The sequence below is a fragment of the Histoplasma capsulatum genome (assembly GCF_000150115.1).
Source record: "Histoplasma capsulatum G186AR genomic scaffold supercont2.5, whole genome shotgun sequence".
Classification (NCBI taxonomy): Eukaryota; Fungi; Ascomycota; class Eurotiomycetes; order Onygenales; family Ajellomycetaceae; genus Histoplasma; species Histoplasma capsulatum.
In genome coordinates this window covers 1044708-1066963 of record NW_025544805.1, presented here as the reverse complement: position 1 = coordinate 1066963, position 22256 = coordinate 1044708, and the positions used below count along the sequence as shown (strand labels likewise).

Here is a 22256-nt window from a genome sequence, read left to right as displayed (position 1 = left end):
TGAGTGGCCGAAACCGAGAACAATTGTTGGCCGACACAAAACTCGAGGGCGGTCGGTAGACCCCTGGAGTAGCTGGCTAGCTATATCGTGTCCATAATTCAGGCGGTCAAGCTATGTAATTACTTCCCGCTACATCCATGCACATGTAATGTACAGTACATTATGATATGAATATTAGCGTCCATTTGCATAAGGACCATTTGCATAAGGACGCTGCTCGGTAAACACTTGTTGGTTGATCTGCATGGGGTCGTCATCATGCTCCTTTGTGACCATCGACGTCGAAAACTCTACTTTTCCCCTTGAAACCAATTCGAATTCCTCCTCGATTTCCTCGCTAGTATTTATCGAATGATGACCACCACCCTTCGATGCCCAGATGTTTTCCTCCGATGATGACCGCCCGTTACCAATTATGGTATTAGACCTCAGTATAGATGAGCTGATTTTTGTAGGACCAGAGGATTGATGTGTTCGATTATCGTGAGTGTTACTTTGCGGCAGTGTGCTAACCCCGAACGTGAAATTCTCGATGTGCCTTGGTGGTTCTGGTGAGCCTGAGTTGTTGCTTCGAGTGTGGAAAAAGATTGTGTATTTCATCAGCAGCGGCTTCAGCGTCACAGCCGACACGGCTATGATGCTTACCCCTATCTCAACTGTGGACCAGATCATTATCTCAGCGTTGGTGTAAAGAAAATCCAGTTGATCATATCCGTGGTGGATGTATGTAATTCTGGATATTGTGGCAACGCTTGCTCTGTAGGGAGGAGTTAGAATATTGAGAATTCTGGGATATATTGTACGACGAACGGGAAACAGAAACTTACATTGCTCCAAAGCCAAGTAGAACCATCGCGGATATCTTTGTACGGGAGTTCATGCTTAATTTCCGCAAAATCAAGGCAGGCACTATTGCAAGTGTTATATCACCCAGGCAAACAATTGAGCCATGTGCGTAGCTTCCAGAGATGACTGCGCGAAAGTGCCGGCACGTCCCTTGGCCATCCGGATTTCGGATCTGCTCCCATAAAAAGTCCACCGGCCAGCAAGTAAACAGGGTGAAGAACCAGTAGAAAGTTGTGAAAATGCCGGTGACTGCGGCTACAGTGTATATCGTGTAGACATAAGCTCGTCCGATGACAACTACTCGTAATAATGACAAACAGAAGGAGATCTTCACAATCCCTGAAGACAAAATATAAAAAAGATCGCAAAGGAAAAAACCCTGTGCTAGCTGTTAACGATGTCTTCTAATGAATGTTGCGCCGCGCTGAGGTTTGTATATCCGACCTTGAATGCATTCATGACCGTGTTCCGATTGGTTATTGCTTTATCATGTTTCCCAAGTCCATTCGTCGTCGAAAATATGAGTGACGAAACAAATGTCGAGAAGAGCAGCTGACGAGTAATGAGTGGAGAATTAGCTAGGCACAACGAGAGACGAGGGCACTGTTTCCATCCACAGACACACGGCAATGTATCTGCAAATGTACATTACTACCCAACATACCAAAGTCACGACCATGGTGAGGTCGTCAACACCCCAACGGGTCAGGGTGAGCCGCACATAGCAGCGCAATGCAACGATTATCCACGATATGGCTAGAAAAGTACCCGCAACGGCAAAGATGGAATGGCTTTTGTCTTCCATGTCGGCGGCGATCACACACCGCAGAAGCAAAAAGATCAGATGAAACCGCCGCTGCGGCGAGCAAGGAAAGATGATTTCACCAAAAACATTTGATATCTCTCCAGTTGCTGCTGGGGAAATGCTGGATATCGATCCACTCTTATGCCATCCTCTACCACCTTGTGGAATTCTCTGGGGGACGCCACCTTTGGAGCGAGCAACTCCCCTGAATGCTGATACGCTAGCAAGACCTCACCATGGCGTCGGGACTAGCACAGAATTGAGTAACTGGCACAAACTCTATCTCGTTGTCTGGCAGTGAACACTGAGCAATGAGCATCCCGTGAAAATTTTATGAAGCTGTATGCTTCTCCGCAAAAAGGCTACCATCTGATTGGCTCAATCGCAACTAACAGAAGCATTTCTGGTGAAGTTGAGCACCTCGAAAGTCTAAGTAAAATGCGCTCGCTTTCGAGACAAGTAGCCCAGCGTTCCTTGAATAGGAATGACGCCTTGGTGATCTAATGACTAGCTCCTTTGAACACGGGCTGGGGTTGACTACTGGGAAGACTAGTTGACGCTGCTCCGGGCCTCGAACCGAGGAGCCAAAGATACACCCCAGAGGTGATGGCAGTTGGAGGGCCACGCGACAATTTTTCTGTGTGCAGGACTTGAATCCTTCAGGCCATTGAGATTGAGATTATGGTTCCACTCCAATTTGCTCCAACGGTCATGACAAAAAAGAACTTCACAGAAAAATAGTAACAAGCTCAAGCAGAGCAGTTCATCGGCACCCTACAGGGCCAGTATTTTATATGCACTTCAAAATTCAAAATTCTCCCTTACAGACCTAGTCAACTCAAGGCTTGTGGCCCACCAACTCCGCTTTTTGGCTGGCGAAATGTGGATCGACTTCCGACCTCCCGCAGAGTCAATAAAAGCTTCCAAAATGTTCGACCTGACTCTCGGAAAACACCACTCGAAATATTATAAGAGAAAACAGGCCGTTCTTTTCTCTTAAAATCAAGGACGACTCAGGCTCAAGTCACAATCGTCATCAGTGTAGGCCACAAACTCACGTTCAAGCTCAACCGAGCCACATTCATGCAGCTGTACTCCGTGACATCTCGTGGAGTTAAAGATCGTTAAGGTTCAGTTCCCAGGGCCATTCTCCGCAAGGGTAACTTGAGACCAGCTGTGGCTGGTTCAGCATCCATTCACGTTCACGGGCTACATCCAACTCTGCGAAACCAGGCAATATAGGCGAAACAGACGAAACTCCGAAAGCCGACTCGATCGCCTGAAAAACTGGGGTTTCAAGATCTTGAAATTCCTCGGAGTCAGGCGGAAAAAACTATTGGTTGAGTTCCTTAGTTGAACCTTGAGGACTTTCAGACCCCGAGGCCTAGGATAAATCGAGGCACCTGAGGCCCAGCAGCGCCAGCCGCCATGACTCCGGGAAGGCATGGTTTCAGCACTAAAAGGGACAATTTCCCTCTAGTGGAGTGCTAAACTTGAGAATGGAACCTATAAAAATAAAAATGCCAAGCCGGCCTCAAAACGTCAAACCCCGGAGCTCAAACGGTGCCAGCAGAAGGTATTTTTACATTTTCTATATCAACGCAGTAGATGTATTTTGATAAGTGTGTGTGGTCCAACAAGAAGAAAGAGCCCTGAAAAATATTTGACTTGCTCCAACCTCATGCGCCCTGTAATCTCCACAACTGGTGGTGAACGCCAAACAACCAACAAACCGTCTACTGACGTCAAAATAAATCAGCTCGCCTTGCACAGTTTGTGGCTCTTCGTCTTTGGGCTCCCAGAAACACAGTCTGACTTCGGTACTACTGTGCTAATGAAAAACGAGTTATATGGGCGCATATGACAGGGTCAGATACTTGCACTTTTGCCATTACGGAGGATGCACATACTCGTGTCCAGGAAGACATATTCAGAACCAGAAAGACCGAATAATTCAAGAGCCTTTATTAAAGGCCATATCTGTCTTTCTCGTCAAGTTATCAGAGTGCTCAATAACTATTGACATAAGGACCAATTCTCCAGACAAGATGCCGCAGGGGACCCGAACACAGACTACATATGTTTACGGCGGGAAAGAAGCTTTTAGCTATGGTATCCTCGTTCCACCGTTGAATCTTCTCTCTGCCACTCGCCGCCACTGCTCGATCTCGTTGGCTATGGGACGGTTGTCCGTGGTGCTAGGCATATCCGAGCCGCCAGTCACGCGGCACATGGTCCACAATGTCTAAGGGCGCCATTCCCATAATTCATGTGGAATAGCAACCTTCTTTATTTGCAGTAGTATATTGGCTACCCGATACATGCATGAATCATACTTGTGTGAATCGAACCACGCATGAGTTCCTGCATTTGTCATTGTGGCCCAGATGGCGTGGAAGTTTCTTCCATTGACGATGGAGTTTTCCTGCCGACATATTTCCAATCAGCCTCTGTCGAATCAGGTGGAGAGCCAAAGGCTCTTAGACTCTTTGTTTTGTTGCTTACCTGCAGCAGCTTCCACAAATCTTGATCGAGCCTCCGCCGCTGATGGTATGATGTTTTAATTTCGGTTTCTCCGGAGTGTGTTTGAACGATACGACAAGACCAATAAATTGGTCGCTTAATGGCCGTATCACCTTGCCCAGAGATCATATGATAAATTGGTGTAGGAAGAAGTGAAAGCAGATTGATGAAGCGTCAAAGAAAGGTTGTTGCTTGTATGATTTTATCCTACTTTGCTCCAGTAAGTCAATCAATGCGTCTTAGCAATAGCAGCTTTAAAGAGATTGTGCTCTAGAAAGCTTCATTTCTCCCTCTTCTTACTACACAGACTCCTACTCCTGCGTTATTCAACACTGGATTTAGCCAAATGCTCCTTAGCTACGTTCCAGATAAATTCTATTTAGCATTCCGTGATAATGTTAAACCTCAGTTGCCCACCTTACCGAGTCAGCTATTCACTCCGAGTCCTGCTGAGCTAGGATTTGCTTTGAACAATCAACTAACAGCTGAAGTAAGAAGGCTGGACGTTATACTAAAGATAACTGTGCTGAATGCAAAAGATTATACTTTCAGGTTATAATGAAACTGCATTTATAACAAAACGTTAACATCGTAAATTGTGAGACTGATATATCACAAAGATATCTCAAGATGGTACTAGTAATTGAGGGGTATTTCCATCTCTGTTGAGAGATCAATTAGCCTGATCTATAGGCATTGATTGGGACTCAGTTCCCTAGCGAAAGCTCGATGTATGGTTCCCGAATGCACACTGATTCTATACCATGGCTGTATGAGAAGAAGTATTTCCATCTGTGCCTGTCATAATTCTGTAGTTAGTACTGGGTCGTTCCTACGAGTCCTAGCATTTACTCAACCTCCTTTGCGCATGGGCAATATCAAAAAAGATGCCAAGGACTTAGGGAGATTGATTAGGGTTCAAGCCCTCTGCTAGCGCCAAGCTCGAATGACTGCAACCAATGTTATGCGCGAACGTAATCTTATCTGATCCATCCGATAATCTCGCGCCCCGTCCTGTCCCGATTCGGCAGTTGGCAAACCCGCTTTCGGGCTGCAGAATCCCCCAAATTCTGCGTCACCAAACTGACTCAGACTTCCCCCCATGGTGCATGGGTGCCTTTTACTTTCCCCTCTCCTTTTTCACAGAAAGGATGGCTCAGTCCACCTTAACTTTTCTTGATCGATGACCTGTGCGAGTCGTGGCTCAACCATTCTGCTTGCTTCAACCCGCATCTCCCGCACATCATGTACGATGAGCCGAGTGACATCGTGCGGCTGGCCTCGACGGTCATGTTTGCCCCTTCGCAAGGTAATGGGATTCTCGTCCACCATACACATTCAAATGCCAACTCCGTTCCTAATTTCTCTATTTGCTTTGCACCCCACAGTGTGAGCGAATCGGAGCACCTTCCTGTTCTTGCTATCATCGTATTACAAAAGGTTGTTTTTCAACCTCTCCAGGACTTTCTTCGTCCACCCCCCCGGTCCGGCGACAGGATGGTGTTATACCTTCGGAACCAAATGAATATCGTAAACAACAGGGACGTACAGCGCATGAAAAATTAGCGGATAAGGTCTGCCATTGCCGTTGCCCATTGCCCATTGCCCATTGGGCAAACTTAACGAATTACTAATTTATTTTTTTGTGGGCAGGATTTCTTTTTCAGCCTGCTCAGCTCAGCATCAACAAAACGAGAAGCTCAATCATATCTCTCCCGCTTCAAAGCCGAAAAACTAGAGCCTGCGAAGTCCCCACCAGAGCAGAGTGCTATGGGCTATCCCTCCACCAATTTTGTCCAATCAGGGGTGAACTTAGGGGGAGGGATGTTTGGCACGGCGGGAGTTATTGATAATCACGCGATGTTTCGACAAGAATCTGCACCGGGGAAATCACTGCCAATAGAAACGGTGCCAGAGGAAACATTACACATCGCTCTGGTAAAAATTCGTGAGCCGCAATTGCTAAACGACCAGACACTTGGAGAGGTTGGGCGGACACTGTCACAGCTTTCCTTACTTGGGATGTCCTGCTGTGTTGTGATTGACCCCGGCCTCCCTCAAAGCGACCCATTTTGGAGAAACCGGTCAATCAAACAGGCTGACCGTATGTTAGCAGCGATTGAGAAAAATGGCGTGGACTCTAGGCGACTGGATGATGTGATACGTCTGGCACCTTCTTCTAAACATGCGCTTTCAGTAGCGTCTAGAGAGTTAATTCTTTCTCCCCTCCGTCGGGGAAGAATTGCTGTGATTCCTCCCATTGGCTACACGGAAGGCGCTCTTCAAGCGGTACCCGTTCTTGCAGATGACGTTGTGTTGGCATTAACCAAGGAGTTCATGGGGTTGGGTGTCAAAGCGCGCCCTGAGGACAATCCTCATGAACTGGCCCGGAGGATATCTAAGCTCCAAAAGGAAGTCTCTGTGGACAGGCTTATTATTTTGGACCCTGCTGGGGGCATTCCATCCCTGAAAAGAGCTTCGAAATCACACGTTTTCGTGAACTTGGAACAGGAATTTGAGGAGATTACTAACGAACTAAGAGAAGGAATGGCCGCTGGTGATTCACTAGCTACGGGCGATAAAATTGAAAATGGGCAGCAAATACTTTCCCTGGAAAGATCTAATCCCCTTTCGACAGTTGTAGAGAGGGAATGTGCATCGTTACCTAGTGAACTACAGGCTACCTCAAGTGATCGAAGTAGTGTTCACATTCCTGATTTTGAGAGACATCTGGATAATTTAACACTCTTACATAACACACTTACGTACCTTCCACCATCATCCTCCGGCATTATCACAAGACCCCAAGATGCAACGAATTCGGCAAGCGAACCGCGAGACCCCTCACAGTTATCCACCGTTGCGACCAGACGAAAGCGGAACCCTTTAATCCACAATTTATTGACGGATAAACCCAGCCATTCCGCTTCCCTACCTGCGGGGAGACTACGCGCCAACAACGGCAGTTCATCACAAAATACTTTCCAAGTGATGCATTCGACGTTTGTTAAGAAGGGGATGCCCCTGACGTTGTTTCCCGACCCACGAGTGCATATCTGGAAACCTCCAATAAATGGAAAATCCCGGATGACACTTAATGATCCACATATCGATCTACCTCGCCTCGTCCAACTAATTGAAGATTCTTTCAATAGAAAACTGGATGTCCTGCACTATCTCAACCGCGTCAGTGACCGTTTAGCCGGTCTGATTATTGCAGGCAAGTACGAAGGCGGAGCCGTTTTAACCTGGGAACTACCGCCAGGTGTGCCTAACGATGGAAGTGAGGAGAGTCGATCACGAATGGTTCCCTATCTTGATAAGTTCGCCGTTCTAAAGCGGAGCCAGGGGGCGGGCGGCGTGGCGGACATTGTATTTAATGCAATGGTTCGTACGTGTTTGCCCAAGGGTGTTTGCTGGCGCAGCCGTCGCGATAACCCAGTGAATAAGTGGTATTTCGAGCGGGCTCGAGGGACGTGGAAGCTTCCCGGGTCGAATTGGACAATGTTCTGGACAACTGATGGAGTGCTGGAGGACAATAGGCTATTTCGGGATTATGAGGGCGTTTGTCGTGGAATCGAACCCAGCTGGCTAGATAATAAACATGTGGTTGATTAAGCATATATCTAGGCTTTTATTTATGTTGTCTTGTAGTGGCATTTCCTCGTAAATTCATTACACGCCGTTGCAAATTATGTTTATATATATAAAAAAACCTCGGTTAGATACTCTTTTGTGCTCTTATGTTTAGAACAATAAGTTAAAACTAAACAATATATCATTCCGGGCACACTAGGGCGAGTGAGAATACGCTTTCATGGGTATATGTATATATTCCTATTCTGATTAGTAGCTATGGAGAGCGATAATCTATGTATGGTTAGTTTAAATCCATTAAACGGATTTCTACTTTCACCAAATTGCCTCGCTCGTCTGTTGTGCACGGACCAACCATATCTTTCTCAACTCCGCCCGAACGAAAGAACAACAGCAGCCTTTGGAAATAACCACTAGAGCGTTTATTGACTGACCTGCTTTCAACGAATATGACACTCAGACCTCCACAATGCCAATATGTATCGAATGCTGCTGTCCCGTTTCCCATCTCTATACCTCCTACAGCAAGGCCGATGACCGCTCTCTGGGCAAGGGCGTGCGATTAACCCAGTGTCCGCGTTGTAAACGGTTCGCGGACAAGTATGTCGAACACGATTTTGTGGTGCTTTTCATTGATCTAGTCTTGATAAAGCCTCAGGTAAATATACTCCCCATGTGAGATGTTTCCGCTATTGCGGCGCTGGGCTGATTTTATTTGTGACTGTGCAGGTGTATCGTCATCTGCTCTTCAACCGCCTAGGGAGATCTGATGATAAGTTCGATGTATACCACCCAATACTCCGTTCTCCCGCCTCTCTCCCCGGTTTCTGCGTCTTGCATTCCTTTAATTTATTGAGCGGGTAATAATCTTTCTCTCCAGCGCTCTATAATACGCCTCGGAACGTTAATATTGCTCTTTGACGTCTATTTGTCCTGGGCACGGGCGGAGAAATCCGACTCGCTCTCCGGAACACCCCTTGCTACAGCCCCAATTGTCGTCCAATACATATTCTTCCTTACGCTAAACACACTCGCAACAATCGCTCACCACCTCACTGTCCGTCTCCTTGCTTCATTCCTCGTCCCACGTCCACAACCCACCACGACTTCGACGAATGACGCCCATAACGGTGATATAATCCCACCTAGTCCTACCACCACTCCGATCCCCCCTCTCAACTCTACGAATCTGCAATCCCAACCTCAGAACCAAACATCTGCCACCAACACAACATCTAACAATGGAGGCCTTCCACCTCAGTCGCCCTCGGTTCACCCAAATCATTTCCCCTCAAATAACCTTCCTGCGCCACCCCCTCTCATCCGTCGATTGTCCACATCACCTCTTCAGGTCAATCCCATGCCTCCTCCTTGCACTGCGTGTCCAAACTCTATAAGCACTGCGCTTCTCGTTAGCAGTTGCACAAAGCTCTTCCCTCTCCTGCTCGTGATCTGGAATCCAGAAAAAAACGACACTAACAGCAGCGGTGTCGGCACATCCCCTTCAGCATCGGACGCAGCGACAGGAATACTCACGAACTCATTAACATCTACATTCATGAATCACAACTCTCCTTCCTCTTCCCCTATATCTAGTGCATCGCAGCACCAGCAGTTGCTGCAACTTGCACCGTCGTCCTCTCCATCACATGTATCATCTCCAACATCTCCCCCGCTATCACCTACTTCCTCCTTCCTCAACCCGCTCATCTCTCTCGTACTTTCGATAACAAATACCCACCTTGTCCTATTGAATAATACCGAGGCGCTTTTCATACTTCTTGATTGTGGATATATACGAGCAGCGGTACTGGCACTGAGTGGTCAGTTGGCGAGGTGGATGGTGGAAAGGATTCTGTTGGGAGCTCTGGGTTTGTGATTGATAATTGATACGGTTATTGGTTATGAAGAGAGGTTGGCTTGGCTTAGTATCTACAAACTTTTTTAGTAATATGTATTTACCGGTTGTATGTATATATTTTGGATTAGAATAGGGCGTTTTGGGTTTGGAAAGGGTTTTTTTCGTCTTTTGCTTTCCGGTTTGAGGGTCTCGGAGATGGACGAAGAGTTGTACACTAGCAGCTACTTTTCTTACTGACTTTATTTATATCTCGCCATTGGCTAACCCCCTAATTTTTGGACATTAATTGAATAGAAACCACCGTATATCTTTACCATTCAGTTCCTTTTTTTTTCCCCCTTTAATTAATTTAATTAATTTTTGTTTCGAGAATGATAAACATCTAGGACATACAGTACAATGCACGCCGATAACCCAAAAACGAAAAGTTTGGCCCGTTAAACCAGCTAGAGAAAAATACGAAAAAGAAAAGATAGATCCACGAAGAAAAACACCAATGAGTCGTGAGAGCAACAACAATATAAAACTATAAACAGAGGAACCGACAGCTTCCACAATCCTCGTTCTCTTTCTTCCCTCCCTCAGTGCGATACCCTATCAGGGCGTAAATCACTTCTCTTCGGTGCAATTAATGGATGTAATTGGGCGAGGAACGTTATTGCTACATGAAGAGGAATAGTTAGATTGTGTACCGCGATTGTAATTGGAGACGACGAATGTGCAGTATCGGTGTGGATTTAGCAGTGCAGATGCATGGATGATGTATTTACGTACCCCACATTAGATAGCAGGCTGTGAACGCGAGTATTAACGAGCTGCGCCATATCCTGTGATAGCCGTCAGCCTTATCTCTTCAGTGCACAGAAAGTTTGTCCGATACGGTGCTTATGGGACATTTGACAAGGGGATGGGTCAGGAAGTGGAGTGGGATCTGTGGTATCTCCGCCAGTAATGTCAATGTCGGGGTCGTCTCGTTCCATTCATGTACTTCAACAGCGCATGCGGGGCTTGGTGTTGACTCAAAGCTTCCGCCCTTTGGTCGAACCGAAGAAGCCGTCAATTCTCATTTGACGAAAATTCGGAAAAGATTCGCTGGACCATTCATTCCTCGGACATTCTGAACAAGCCACAGGTGTCCCGCTCCTGCCTGAGCCCATCCCATCCCAACATGCCCCAGGTCCATTGGCGTAGACCGTAAGGGCAGTGTAAATTCGCAAAGGGAATAGCGCGGTAACAAGGGGACATGTATGCACTAACGTTCTATCCTCTCCTTTCGGACTGAATATCCAGGCCATCGAGTTTGCAAGGACGACGAAGACGAGTCCGACAATTATGCTCCATCTGTATCATTCCAAATACCGGTGGGCGTTGTCGGCTAGTCAGTGGATAGAGAAGTAACCAGGAACGCGAAAAGAACTACTGTACCCGTTTGCCATGTTCTATATATGTGAGCGTTGCAAATATGTATCAAATCTCCAAATAAACAACTGCAGAGCTGTTGGAACTGTGGACTGAGATGGGAAGTTAGGTGGCAAGTGGATCTTTCATGAAGGAATTATGGGACGGTGGGGGGGAACAGTGGAGGCTTAGAAGGCTCCGGAGCCTGCGGGAGGAGGGTTTGACGGGAAGTCCTAGTTGAACACGGTGTGGCTCAAGCTATATGCCCTGAATGGATGGATGTTGAAGCTGCAGCTCGGCGGGTGTTGTTATTTAGGACGGAGTATGATTATATAAGCGGCTTAGCGTCATAGTTTATTCTGACGCCCTCTGGATGTTTTATCTACGACGAGTAGTGCTTCGTGCTTACCCGTTCACTGAAAGATATCTACGCAGTATATACTGCTTGGGCAATGTGGAGACCTTATTGCCGCTGCCGTCCAGCATATATTTTCTTGCTAATTTTCTCATCGGACATGTAATGCGGCTCAAATTCAGGGAATATCGCTTGCCCCTCTTGTCTGACCAGCGAATACGACGTTGCGGCCATGGAATGCTAGATCTCAACATTCTCTACGGATCCGTTGTAATTTAGGAATCTGCCAACTTCAGCGAGAATGGAAGAATGATTCCTATGGCCATGCTTGGCTTAAAAGATTCACCTCTCCAGCAGCTCATGCCGGAAATGAATTGGATGCACCCAAGTTCATGCCTTCTTTCACATCATATTTACTTTTCCCCCCATAGACTCACCTCTGGGCAATGTGTCCAGCAATTAGGGGCAATAAGGTTTTCCGAGAGCAAATCGATCGTTGCAGCGACGACTCGTCGTGTTTAAAATTTCTGTTCACTTGAGCAATATTCCCTGTCAATGCCCCTATTTCAACTCAACTATCTCTGAAGTTTACTCAACGCCGTTGGGCAAGTGGCTGACATCCACAAAACGGTCCAAACCCTTTTCGAAAAAAGTCGTCATGCAGTATTTGCTCTTTTCTAGGCAGTGGACTTTTACGCGCCAGGGGCAGCGACGGCGCCAAAATTTGCTTGCATTGTTCCAGGAAGAATATATGATTAATACCCTAATATCAGATTCTGACGCCGGACAAGAGGTTCCGTGATTGGCGCATTTTTCACCCTCATCCGTGTTGGGAAGATATGTCACATCTGCTATGGCTGCTTCGCTCCATGAATGGGCGTATGTCACGCGGAGATCTATCTGCAAAGATTAGAGTTCCGGCACGCTTGGCTATGGAGAGATCCGGATATGCAGGAGTGCCGGGAGATCTCTATAAATGAAGCCTCGCGGGCCAACGATCGGGATCGGCATCGTTTTTGATCGACAACATTAATTTACTGTTATGCGAATAACGAAAAACCGTTATAACGTCCATCCATGTACCGTGATAAGCGCGTGTGCTACCAGATCTAAATATCTGGAGGAAGTACCAAGGCCGACATTGGACACCATTCCTGTCCTTGGTTCCTATATTTATTGATTGTCATGCTCTTACAAACAGACGAAAGTCAGCAGGAGACGGAGAAAGGACGATGTGAAGGTAATTGTACTAAAGCATGGAGATGCAAATTGTATTGAGAGCGAAACAATGAGAAACTCTTTTTGTAGAGGAACTGTGATCACCTCTTTCTTTACCTAGCCCCATTTTAATCTCAAATTCTGGATTCCCTCTGAGAAAACATAGATTTTCGAGAGATGAATTCCTAATTTTGAGTCAGTAATCCGATCTTATTGTAAAATTTGGTGTTATTCAGATGCAGCAATACCACTCAAATTCGCGCTTTTCGCGAACCTTAGCTCATTGAAAATATTGAATAATAGCTTCTTGTCTTTTTATCACCTGCTTAAACTTCAGCTCACATGTAGGAGGGCATCACAGCACTCAAGAGGGGTACCTAATTTTGAGTCTCCATGCGGATCTCATGGTAGGAATTGATGTGACTCTGCTTCGTAGTGGCTGTTTTTTTCTTTTCTTTTTGCGCTTGATCTTCACGCTCCTATCTTTTGGACCAGCTATCTTCAGGGTATCCTGTAACATAAAGGAGGTATCTAGAGCTCAGAAGGGTGGTGCGGAAACTGAGACTTGAAATAGTATATATAGTGGTCTATGGTTCTCTGCTGGCATCGCAAGAGTGAGATGGACTGTTCAGTAAACGATCATCTTTGGCACAAATAATACCCTGCAAAGACATTCATTATTACTTTTTGATCAAAATGCTGGGGTCCGCTCTCGTTTGGCTAGGCTTCGCGCTCTGTGCGACATCAGGCTCTGCGATGCCTTTGGATGAGAAGGTTGTAATCTCTTTTATTTTCCTACTCTGCTCGTTTCTGCAGCTAACGTTTCGGGGGGCGGAAAGACTCCAAGAGCTGCAGTACTGCATTCTTGGGACCCAAGGGACTCCGTGGACGATACGCCATCGGATTTGAAGCGCGTTGTTGAACAGCGTTACCTTTCCCGCATGCCCAAAATGGTCATCCCTTTGGCGATAATGAAATACTTCACTGTGGAGAGGATGGCCAAAAATGAGACAACGGGACCAGGGTTATACTTCAAATACTGGGGATTAGATATCACTTATCCTAGAATCACCTCCTGTCAGCCTGTGCTCTCTGATGTGATAGGTGTGGAGAAGACAATCGTCTGTGGCAATGGACAAGGCTGCAAGGTATCGAGAACTGTGACCCTCGTGGATACCTACACGAATAGCGTAGGATGGAAGATTGGTGGGTCAGTTGGCGCAGATATTGGAGCCGGGGAAGGGTTCACCATCAAAGTCTCAGGGACCTACGAGAGAAATTATCAGGAAACCTGGGCGAGAGCCGACGGGACAACAACAACATACGAGTTTACTTTGAAAGAGAACACTAGTTGCACACCAAGTATGGTGCATGTCGATCTGCTGTGCGACATCGAGGAGGCAACGTATAAATTCGACGCACGGTTTAAAAGCGATAAGAGCGAGGGTGACATTTTGGTCTTGGAAAATGATTTGAACAAAGCTGACCGGCTTCAGCATTGTACTGTCCTAGACCTGGTCGCCGACGGCGTGAAAGATGATCCTGAAAATGGCATGGTATGGGCACCATTGTGGCCAAAGGATCACGACAGAGGCTTCCTCTTTATGGGGTCTGTTGTGACGCTGAATAAGTATCGTTTGCTTTCCGACGACCACGAAATCCGCTCCAACGAAATTGTAATCAAATCGAACCCTCGCAAAGGGAACCCTTTTCCAAACAGAGTATTCATATGCCCTCCCGATCAGCCCCTCCGCAAAACAGGCGAGGCTCGTGTACCCCTGAAGCAGCTTGGAAATGAACTCCTTGGTGCGATTGGATGCGTTTAACTCTTGAAGCAACGAAACGACCAATCTCCCTTTGTATCAAAGTTTTCCTGTTCGATTTCGAGAACACCTCGACAAAGTGGTATATAGCTTGATTTGTTTTGCCAGTGACACATCAGGCGATTTTTTTATGCCATTTCTGGTTGTTGGATATTTAGCAACTGTGATAATGAGTTACGTTGGCACCAAGGTTGGGAGGAAGTGGTTTTCAGGAAGTAGTGTACCTTAATACAGTGCAGTAAAGTCTAAATTTGAGATTCAGATCGTCATAGGAACAGTGGATATTCAGTGTAGGACAGGCAAGCAACTCTATGCTTCAAATCTGCGACATCATTCGCTCAGGCCCTGAGACTCTCATCACCAAGTAGATATCACAGTAGATATGGCAGTGGTTAATACACATCTGTGATAAAAGAAAATGTGCCTAGCAATTTCTCTGCGTTTTCAGGGAGACTAGGCATGGTTCGACAGTGGATAATATAGGACAAAATAAAACCCTTTACAAGGAGGAAGTTGACAGTGGGTAAATTTACAAAGAGCAATACTAATAAAAGATATCCAAATGCGAGGATAAATAGTTTAACATGCCTGATAGCCTTACGGGACAGATGTCAAAGAAAACGCGAAAATAGGCACCTAAAGGGTTAAAATTTAGGCGAAGTAGCATAAAAATAATATAAATATATAAGCGGACCAGGAGGCAGAGGCGGGAAAGGGGATACATAAAAACGGATATACATAGGTGTGAAGACACTCATAAAGTGGAAAACGGCAAAAGGAATAACCACACAAAACCAGTATGAAACTGCACGTAGGCGGGAGAAAAATATAATACGAAGCGGCAAACGAATAAAGGAAGGGTACAGATTCCGAAATCCTAATTCGATGGGCAAGAGAGCCCTTAATGTTATGAGAAACTGGCTGGTACGAGAGGGATTTCAAACTGGAGAGAAATTGTAACTGATACCCCGTGTTTGTACAAGATTGCCAGAGTCCTCTCTTTCGTATGCATATTGGTTTGGAAATTCTAACCTAATATAGTCGAAGTACGAATTGAATTTTGAAGCGGAAATTTTATGACGGATGAGATCGGGAGCTATCCGAGGACTTGTTCCTTACTTCGGAGGCTTACGCTCCTTCTCGGCTTTTGCGGTAGCTAGCCTGTTAGTTGGGTTGAAGGGCAATTAGTGGAATGCGTTCTGCAAGCACAGCAGGGTAAGCGATTAATATTAAGGGAGGGACAAGGAGATAAAATAGAAGGAAGATGGTCTTTAACCACGAACCTCTTGCTCGACTTGCAACCCATCAACAACTGGGGCAAGCTCGCTGAGGATCTCGTAAGATTTCTTGTGGTACTCCAACTGAGCCGCGATAAGATCTGCCAAATTCCGGAGAGGTTCAGGCGTATCCAAAACCTGGAATTCTTTGTTAGTAAAATATACCAAAGAACGTGCACAAGTAGTAGAAAGGGAGCGAAAAATCTAACATTTTTCATAACTCCAACAGCCTCCTCAGTCTGGCCTACAAACTCATCTTCCGCCTGCTCAATCTCAGCCCGATCTTCCTCACTGAGGCTGTCCAAATCTCCCCTCGACACTCCCTTCCTAGCCTTGATCGAATCGAGCATTAACCTCGCATTTTCGACGTTCTTGCGAGCTTTGGTCGCGAACATCAGGTTGGTGTTCAACGTGGTGTTCCAGCCGGCGAGGAACCGGCTCTGGATCTGAGCATCCTGGGCAAGCCGTGCCTCTCCAACTCGTTCAGCGGCAAGAGCGTATTTCTCCAAGCCGATGGCGAGGGGATCCTCTGAGCCATTGGGGGTGGTCTGCGCGATTAACTGAGAACCAGCCAGGGAAGCGCGCGCGATGGCATGGCTGAAAGTCTTTGGCTGGGGCTTGGCAGATGGAGGAGCCGTGAGGGCCGCCTGTGCTTCAGCGGGAGATGTAGCGTGGGAAAGAAGCTGGACTTTCTCACTGATGGTACGGCCAAGGTCGTTGAATGACTCGCGAATGTTGGGAGGGTAGTCATAAGGCTCATTAGAGTATTGAGAACTAGAGGTTGTTGGAGAAAATATGCAACCATTAGACGGATTCTCCTCTGAGAAAGGGCTACAAATCGTCGAATTGACGATTCATGTTTGGATGGCACTTACGTAACCTGCAAGAGCTTCTGATGAACCAGCTTTAGAGCGTCCACACGCTTCTCGAGCTCGATATAATCATCGGGAAGTTGTGTCTAAGAACAGTATTGAGGGTTAACTAGAACATCCATCACGCCAAAGAAGGAAAACCAGAACCAGTCTACAGATTGCTGGAATGTCAAAAGATGTTGTACCTTCTCATCAGCTTGGCCAAGTTGTTCCTTCACATATTGTTGCGTCCTGGCTGCGAAAGGGGTAAATGATGCACTATGTAGGATGCGGGCAAATGCGCCGATGAATTAGAAATGCGACTTTCCAAACAATATAAAACGCTCACTGGTCGCGGAAAGGGGGCACATGTTTTTGGATTGGAACTAGATGCCCCCCAAGTCAGGAGAAGAATAAGGGCAGTACCTAATGTTCTTCCCGAAAGCCTGTACTTTGTCCATGGTTAGGGAAGGAAGGGGATTGCCCTCGAGAATAGTCAAAAATCTAGGATATTCGGGAAGACTGAGGTGATTCTTTCTGTGAAGCGGAATATTTATCTCATGAGCGTTCGATGTTCGAATGTGATACAGACATCAGGCTTCCGACGCTCATCTGGACGTCGGAGAAATTATCCGTTTTGGGATATGACATTTCTGGCCCTAAGTCAAGTGGGTCTGGCCGCTTCAGAACATTGCCGGAGCGGAAAAGTCAGTGATTCACTGATATTAAATTTAATGGCTGCTATCCAACGGTCATAGTGGTTATATTTGCAACCCTAACACATACACAAAAGACAAACCAAAAAAAGAAAGGAAAGGGAAAGGGGAAAAAACGGAAAGAGGGTAAACCTGGAGGAGAAAAGAAAAGGAAAGCCGCCAATGTAAGGTAAATCCGTTCGTTATAAACTATTAAGTGTGTTACATTGAGAGAAAATATGAGAATTACATTACACCAGATCGATGGAACGGGAGACCAAAACCATATACAAAGCATGTTGGCGAAGAAATAAAGGAAAGACAGAGTTCGTGCTCCTGTGCGCCGTTGGTAGGTGCATTACCACCAGGTTCGGCATTATCAGGATAATAAAGCGATTAGTTTCGAATAAGATATACGGGATTGATTTGCAGTCCACCATTCAAGTCAATGTTGCCATCATCGCTCTGATCAGTAGAGGGCTTGGAGCTAAATCCACTGTTAATATCCAAAACATTTATGTGCATGAAATAGAGGGAGGGGGAGGGGGATAGAAAGGTGAGAACACACCTTTAGGCTCCCGTCGCACCTCGATAGTTTCCTCAACATCCAGAGCTCTTCTCTCTCGCTCTGATAACCGGATGTTCGTTTGAGTATCTCTCCCTAACCGTCGACGATCAGGAACGATCAGCGCGACATCAGCACGAGGTGCAATGACGTCCTCCAGCACGACATCTCTAGGTTCGATGATTCGGATTGGTGAGGATCGTCGGCGGCGGTGGTGGCGTACTGGAGGGGCCTCTGGTCGTGAGACCGATGGCCGGCGCGATCGTGATAGTTCGATTACCCTTGTTGCAGGCCGCCTGGAGACTGACCGCCGTCTTTCTACGGCGAGGCTATCGGATGGAAAGCCAACGGTCAGTGTATCTGTAATTTCCGTTGTTGCTGTATCAAAGGCTATCGTTAGCTGGAAGCCATGGGAAACGGACAAAGAGCGGCTGCTAAGTTGGGATGATCCGTAGTAGGTTGAGGGAAACGAGAGGAACAAGAGAATTTTTGTGCACCTACTGGCTGTTCGTCTGATCTCTCTACTCCGGGTTACCAAATCTTCTATGTGGGCCTCTTGCAATGCCTGGAAAATGATGTAGGCATCGTCCTAAATAATATTGCCAGTTAGTATTCATGTTATCAAATAAACGAGAATACAAAAGTGAGTATGAGAAGAGTGGCTCCTTACCACTTCCTCATATTCATATCCGAGATCAATAATGGCCCGAGGGTGCACTAAGCGTTTGGGCATACGGGTTTTGCCTCGACGTGGGGCTGTTGATGGCCGAATCTCCCTCACTTCCACTCCCTGGCGATGGGCGACGCTCCGTCCGCGGGGTCGTGGGGTCATACTCCTGTCCCGCACCTGTACACGCCGAAATTCTTCGTCGCCATAATAGTCCGGTTCCGCAACCCTGATCTCCTCGAAGTCAATCCTTTCATGAATGGAAGGTGAGCGCCTCCGTCTTGGAGCAGGGATTGGGGTCACTGGCGGGCCATAGTCTTCGCGATCGTATTTGTCGTAAGTTCGTCGAGTAGCCGCCCTGTCAAAAGTATCAAGTGATGATTGGCGACGGAGCAGCTGCGGGCGTACTGGGGGGCTTCGTTCTCGTTCTTCCCTCTCCCGGAATGGAACTATAGCACCTGAAGAAGAGACGAGGTGTTCATCGTTGTACGTTCGGCCGGTCCTCCTGGCAGGCGGGCCGAAACGTTCATGCGCAGCCTGGAGTATGTCGTCTATGTCACGTCTCCGTCTTTCAGTAGGGGGAGGCCGATCAACGACTTGTGTAGTGCGTCTGTTTCGAGCCTGCGGTGCCTGTCGTTCCTCACGCTCTCTGAAAATGCGGCTTGCATCCCATCTTCCTCCCTCTCCGTTCCCACCAGCGCTGCTCGCGCTTGCAGAGGGCGAATCGCCGCGGCGGGTCATTGAAAAAAGTTATGTAGTATCCCTTGTTATTTGAATTCTACCGTGGAAATCGAGGCGGGGAAGGACCAGTGGTTTGGCAGCGGGGAACAAAGTTACTTTTGGCGCTGAACCGTGGTTGGAATAGCGAGGGGTTCTTCGACTAGGGAGCTGATGACGGCTCGGAGATTTGTAAATTCAGAAGTAACAAGGTGATGTCTGTTCAGTCGTGATAAAAACTATGGATGCAGTTGTAGAAATTCAAGTAAGTGCTAACTCGTATTTAGCCGAACATACGATCTTGAAATATGGGGTTGTGGTTGACGCCTGAATTATTTATCTGATGACTCTCTTGGTGGCAATTTCAGCCTTCACCATCTTCAGCTTGGCTGGCCTCGTGCTGCATTTATATATTCTCGATCTTGTCTATAAAAACAACAAAACTTATAAAATAAAAAAAAGCAAATGCGAAACAAGTTGATCTTGTTTCGACTGACCCCGCCATCCTGTCTCTTTGCTAGCCATATCTTGGCCAGTCGCCTTGTTTCAAGCCGTCTTCCCCGTCAACCAAGTTCTGTCAACGCCCTGGCTGCCCAGCTGCTTCCATTTGACAATAAATCGCTGCTGGCCCACCAGGTATTCCCCTGTGGCCCTGTTGTCTGAATTTGAACAGCCAGGACCAACTCACCAGCCAGTATGCTGTTCTGCTAGGTCCATTCGGACTCCCTGTCTGCCTTTTTGGAACTCACGTCATCATTAGCCGCCCTCATCTTCGAGCTATTTTGTGCTTTCAATGTTTGTCGTCCTTGCTGTACCCCACAGATTCATCTGCTGTGTGCATACATGCTGTGCTGGCCGAACAAAGGGTATTATCCGCCGATTAGCCCTGTTGCGCCCGACCGGCGCACGACCGATTCGTTCAATGGATAATGAAACACTGCACCACCGTTTCCTTCTATTTGGCTATAATACCTAACCACATTCTTTCGCGCATAGCGTCTGGTGCTTTGGTGCCATTCCCCTTCCATTTGATATGTGGTTCGCCAGGAAATGTCCAACATCTTTGCGCAAGAGTGCGTGGTGCAGAACAGAGTGATATGGCTCGTTTGCCTCGTCAACAAAGGACTGGCTGTTATGGAGGCATGATTGTTATCTTATCCAGTCTTTGCAGTGCATCCAGCTGCTTTGCCCATATCGTCAGCGCATCTATTTTGTCTTCCTGCAGTAGCCCCAGAATGTTTTCCTACTCGACGTGGTCCTGAATGCACCATTTTAAACAGCACAGCAGTAGCGCAGGCTTTATTTCAATCGCGGGCAGTTTGTGGAGGATATTCCAACCACCTGTGGCTCTTATTGCATGCTTCGGAACGCTATCATCTCTTTCCGGAAACCCGAGCAACCAGCCCAACTGTTTCCCATCCGTTATGGGACACCAGCTCTTTGCTTTCCCCCCAGTTAAGATGTTAGTGGGTGGCAAGGAGTGCGAATAATCCAGTTCTTTCACGACAGTCTCTGTGTGGGTGGAGTGAACTGACATAAACTAATGGAAAAAGAAAACATAGATACTATCAGCAGGACGTGCTTTGATTTCTATATTATTGGATTCTGTTCGCACTTCACCTTTCATTCTATGATTTTACCCATGGGGTATTCTTCCCCATGACCTGTCATGTGGTTGAAGGCAATGTGTGGGAAAGGATACCTAACCAACAACAAGGTCCCGGGCAACGGCTTGAGGATATCAAATTGGGTACTAACCAATTTGACCCGCTTTTAGCATGTCTAGATGGCATCACCGCTCTTTGTCTTCTATCGTCGTTGGTGATGCCCCTTGTTGGCACCTTCCTGCTTAATCCTTTACTTCCAGCGATCCGAGAAGCTTGAGTACCCGTGGGAATTCGCCGAGATCTCATAAACCTCTATCTGCGTGTCCGGAACACTTGAAGTATATGATGATGCCGGTTTGACATCACATATGCAAGAGCAGATTCATATCACTCGACGCTACAGATTAAATACTTCTATTTCAAATCCGTCAAACACACTACATCATCTGTCCAGTTTACATTTTCTGGGTTTAACCAACTAACCCTCGCAGAGAATCCTATTAGCCCAAAAGGTTGATGATCGCTATATAAACCTCCGGATGCTCCTATAGAACATTCCAACACCCTCCGGGCACCCTATCAAATATCGTTGTCGGCATTTCTAGGGCCCACGAGTAGTCAAGGGCTTGCCATTCATGCTCGGTTCGGATATTGCATCGGGGATGCCCAATTCCCAGCTAGAAACCAGTCTGCCCATCGCGTGACCCATTCTTTGTTGTCATCTAGATCTGAGAAATGAATTTCGAATCGCAGCGCCCGGCTACTCCGGTTTAAAGAACCTGCTCCGGGTTAGATCTATGCCCTACGTCTACCTTCCCAGATTTGATGTTTATTTTAACATTTCTATACCCAACAGGGTCCAACCGCTGAAGTTGCATATGAGGAGATGGCAACATCCTCTCCTGTCGTTTTCACCACCTGAGTCACTTTTTCGCGTATGAACCAGTTTTTATGGTGGATATAAAGTTCCAATTTAAGCAGAGCACGTAGAATGCCTCAAATAATTCGCATAGTTACCTCCGTTCTTTTTTTGAAGCGTCCATGGCAGTAATTAGAACGCTTTCGACGAATCCCATTACTACTCCGGCGACCTAAATCTATATTGTTGCCAATATGTCTTACACTTAGCCGACTAGCTCGACAAAATTGCCGAGTAAAGATTCCGTTCCCCGTTGATGATAACTTGTGAACAAGATTTATGATTTCGAACCATCATCATGGTGCAACCTGAGAAACCTGCGGTCGGTTAAAAATTTTGCAGCTCAATCATCCGTCAATAGAACTGTGCTTGAAACTGAGAGAAATTGAACGATTGTCATGATGAAAATATATGAATGTTCCATGTTCTCAAGAAATCGTGGAATTCGCAGCCTGCAATGAGGGACTGCTTAGTGAAAAGCCCCAGCTGCCATATTTAATTATTAATAGGAGATTGATACATTCAATAACTA

The 22256-nt window shown here is 46.7% G+C and overlaps 8 protein-coding genes across 8 annotated transcripts; 4 read left to right on the top strand and 4 right to left on the bottom strand.

Annotated features, from left to right (window-relative positions):
* Window positions 1-174: 174 nt before the first annotated feature.
* Window positions 175-1778, bottom strand: HCBG_04311 (uncharacterized protein; the record flags this gene model as incomplete). The annotated part of the gene is made up of 4 exons (XM_045431360.1): window positions 175-757; window positions 828-1225; window positions 1291-1398; window positions 1511-1778. The coding sequence occupies 4 exons, from the start codon at window positions 1649-1651 to the stop codon at window positions 175-177; spliced, it is 1230 nt and encodes a 409-aa protein (XP_045287913.1).
* Window positions 1779-2579: 801 nt separating this feature from the next.
* HCBG_04310 (uncharacterized protein) lies at window positions 2580-3900 on the top strand (the record flags this gene model as incomplete). The annotated part of the gene is made up of 4 exons (XM_045431359.1): window positions 2580-2636; window positions 3132-3227; window positions 3411-3471; window positions 3695-3900. The coding sequence occupies 4 exons, from the start codon at window positions 2580-2582 to the stop codon at window positions 3898-3900; spliced, it is 420 nt and encodes a 139-aa protein (XP_045287912.1).
* A 1519-nt stretch (window positions 3901-5419) lies between these two features.
* HCBG_04309 (acetylglutamate synthase) lies at window positions 5420-7822 on the top strand (the record flags this gene model as incomplete). Its single annotated transcript, XM_045431358.1, has 3 exons — window positions 5420-5483; window positions 5636-5748; window positions 5828-7822. The coding sequence occupies 3 exons, from the start codon at window positions 5420-5422 to the stop codon at window positions 7790-7792; spliced, it is 2142 nt and encodes a 713-aa protein (XP_045287911.1).
* A 418-nt stretch (window positions 7823-8240) lies between these two features.
* HCBG_04308 (uncharacterized protein) lies at window positions 8241-9650 on the top strand (the record flags this gene model as incomplete). The annotated part of the gene is made up of 3 exons (XM_045431357.1): window positions 8241-8429; window positions 8501-8554; window positions 8652-9650. 3 exons carry the CDS (start codon window positions 8241-8243, stop codon window positions 9648-9650), a joined length of 1242 nt encoding a protein of 413 aa, XP_045287910.1.
* A 2323-nt stretch (window positions 9651-11973) lies between these two features.
* HCBG_04307 (uncharacterized protein) lies at window positions 11974-12537 on the bottom strand (the record flags this gene model as incomplete). Its single annotated transcript, XM_045431356.1, has 2 exons — window positions 11974-12285; window positions 12469-12537. 2 exons carry the CDS (start codon window positions 12535-12537, stop codon window positions 11974-11976), a joined length of 381 nt encoding a protein of 126 aa, XP_045287909.1.
* A 1016-nt stretch (window positions 12538-13553) lies between these two features.
* Window positions 13554-14689, top strand: HCBG_04306 (uncharacterized protein; the record flags this gene model as incomplete). Its single annotated transcript, XM_045431355.1, has 1 exon — window positions 13554-14689. The coding sequence occupies one exon, from the start codon at window positions 13554-13556 to the stop codon at window positions 14427-14429; it is 876 nt and encodes a 291-aa protein (XP_045287908.1).
* Window positions 14690-15056: 367 nt separating this feature from the next.
* Window positions 15057-17114, bottom strand: HCBG_04305 (BAR domain-containing protein; the record flags this gene model as incomplete). The annotated part of the gene is made up of 7 exons (XM_045431354.1): window positions 15057-15332; window positions 15382-15587; window positions 15710-15841; window positions 15913-16477; window positions 16579-16661; window positions 16761-16833; window positions 16981-17114. 6 exons carry the CDS (start codon window positions 17013-17015, stop codon window positions 15555-15557), a joined length of 921 nt encoding a protein of 306 aa, XP_045287907.1.
* Window positions 17115-17299: 185 nt separating this feature from the next.
* On the bottom strand, window positions 17300-19222 carry HCBG_04304 (uncharacterized protein; the record flags this gene model as incomplete). The annotated part of the gene is made up of 4 exons (XM_045431353.1): window positions 17300-17736; window positions 17818-18192; window positions 18316-18403; window positions 18485-19222. The coding sequence occupies 4 exons, from the start codon at window positions 19220-19222 to the stop codon at window positions 17690-17692; spliced, it is 1248 nt and encodes a 415-aa protein (XP_045287906.1).
* Between the last annotated feature and the right edge of the window lie 3034 nt (window positions 19223-22256).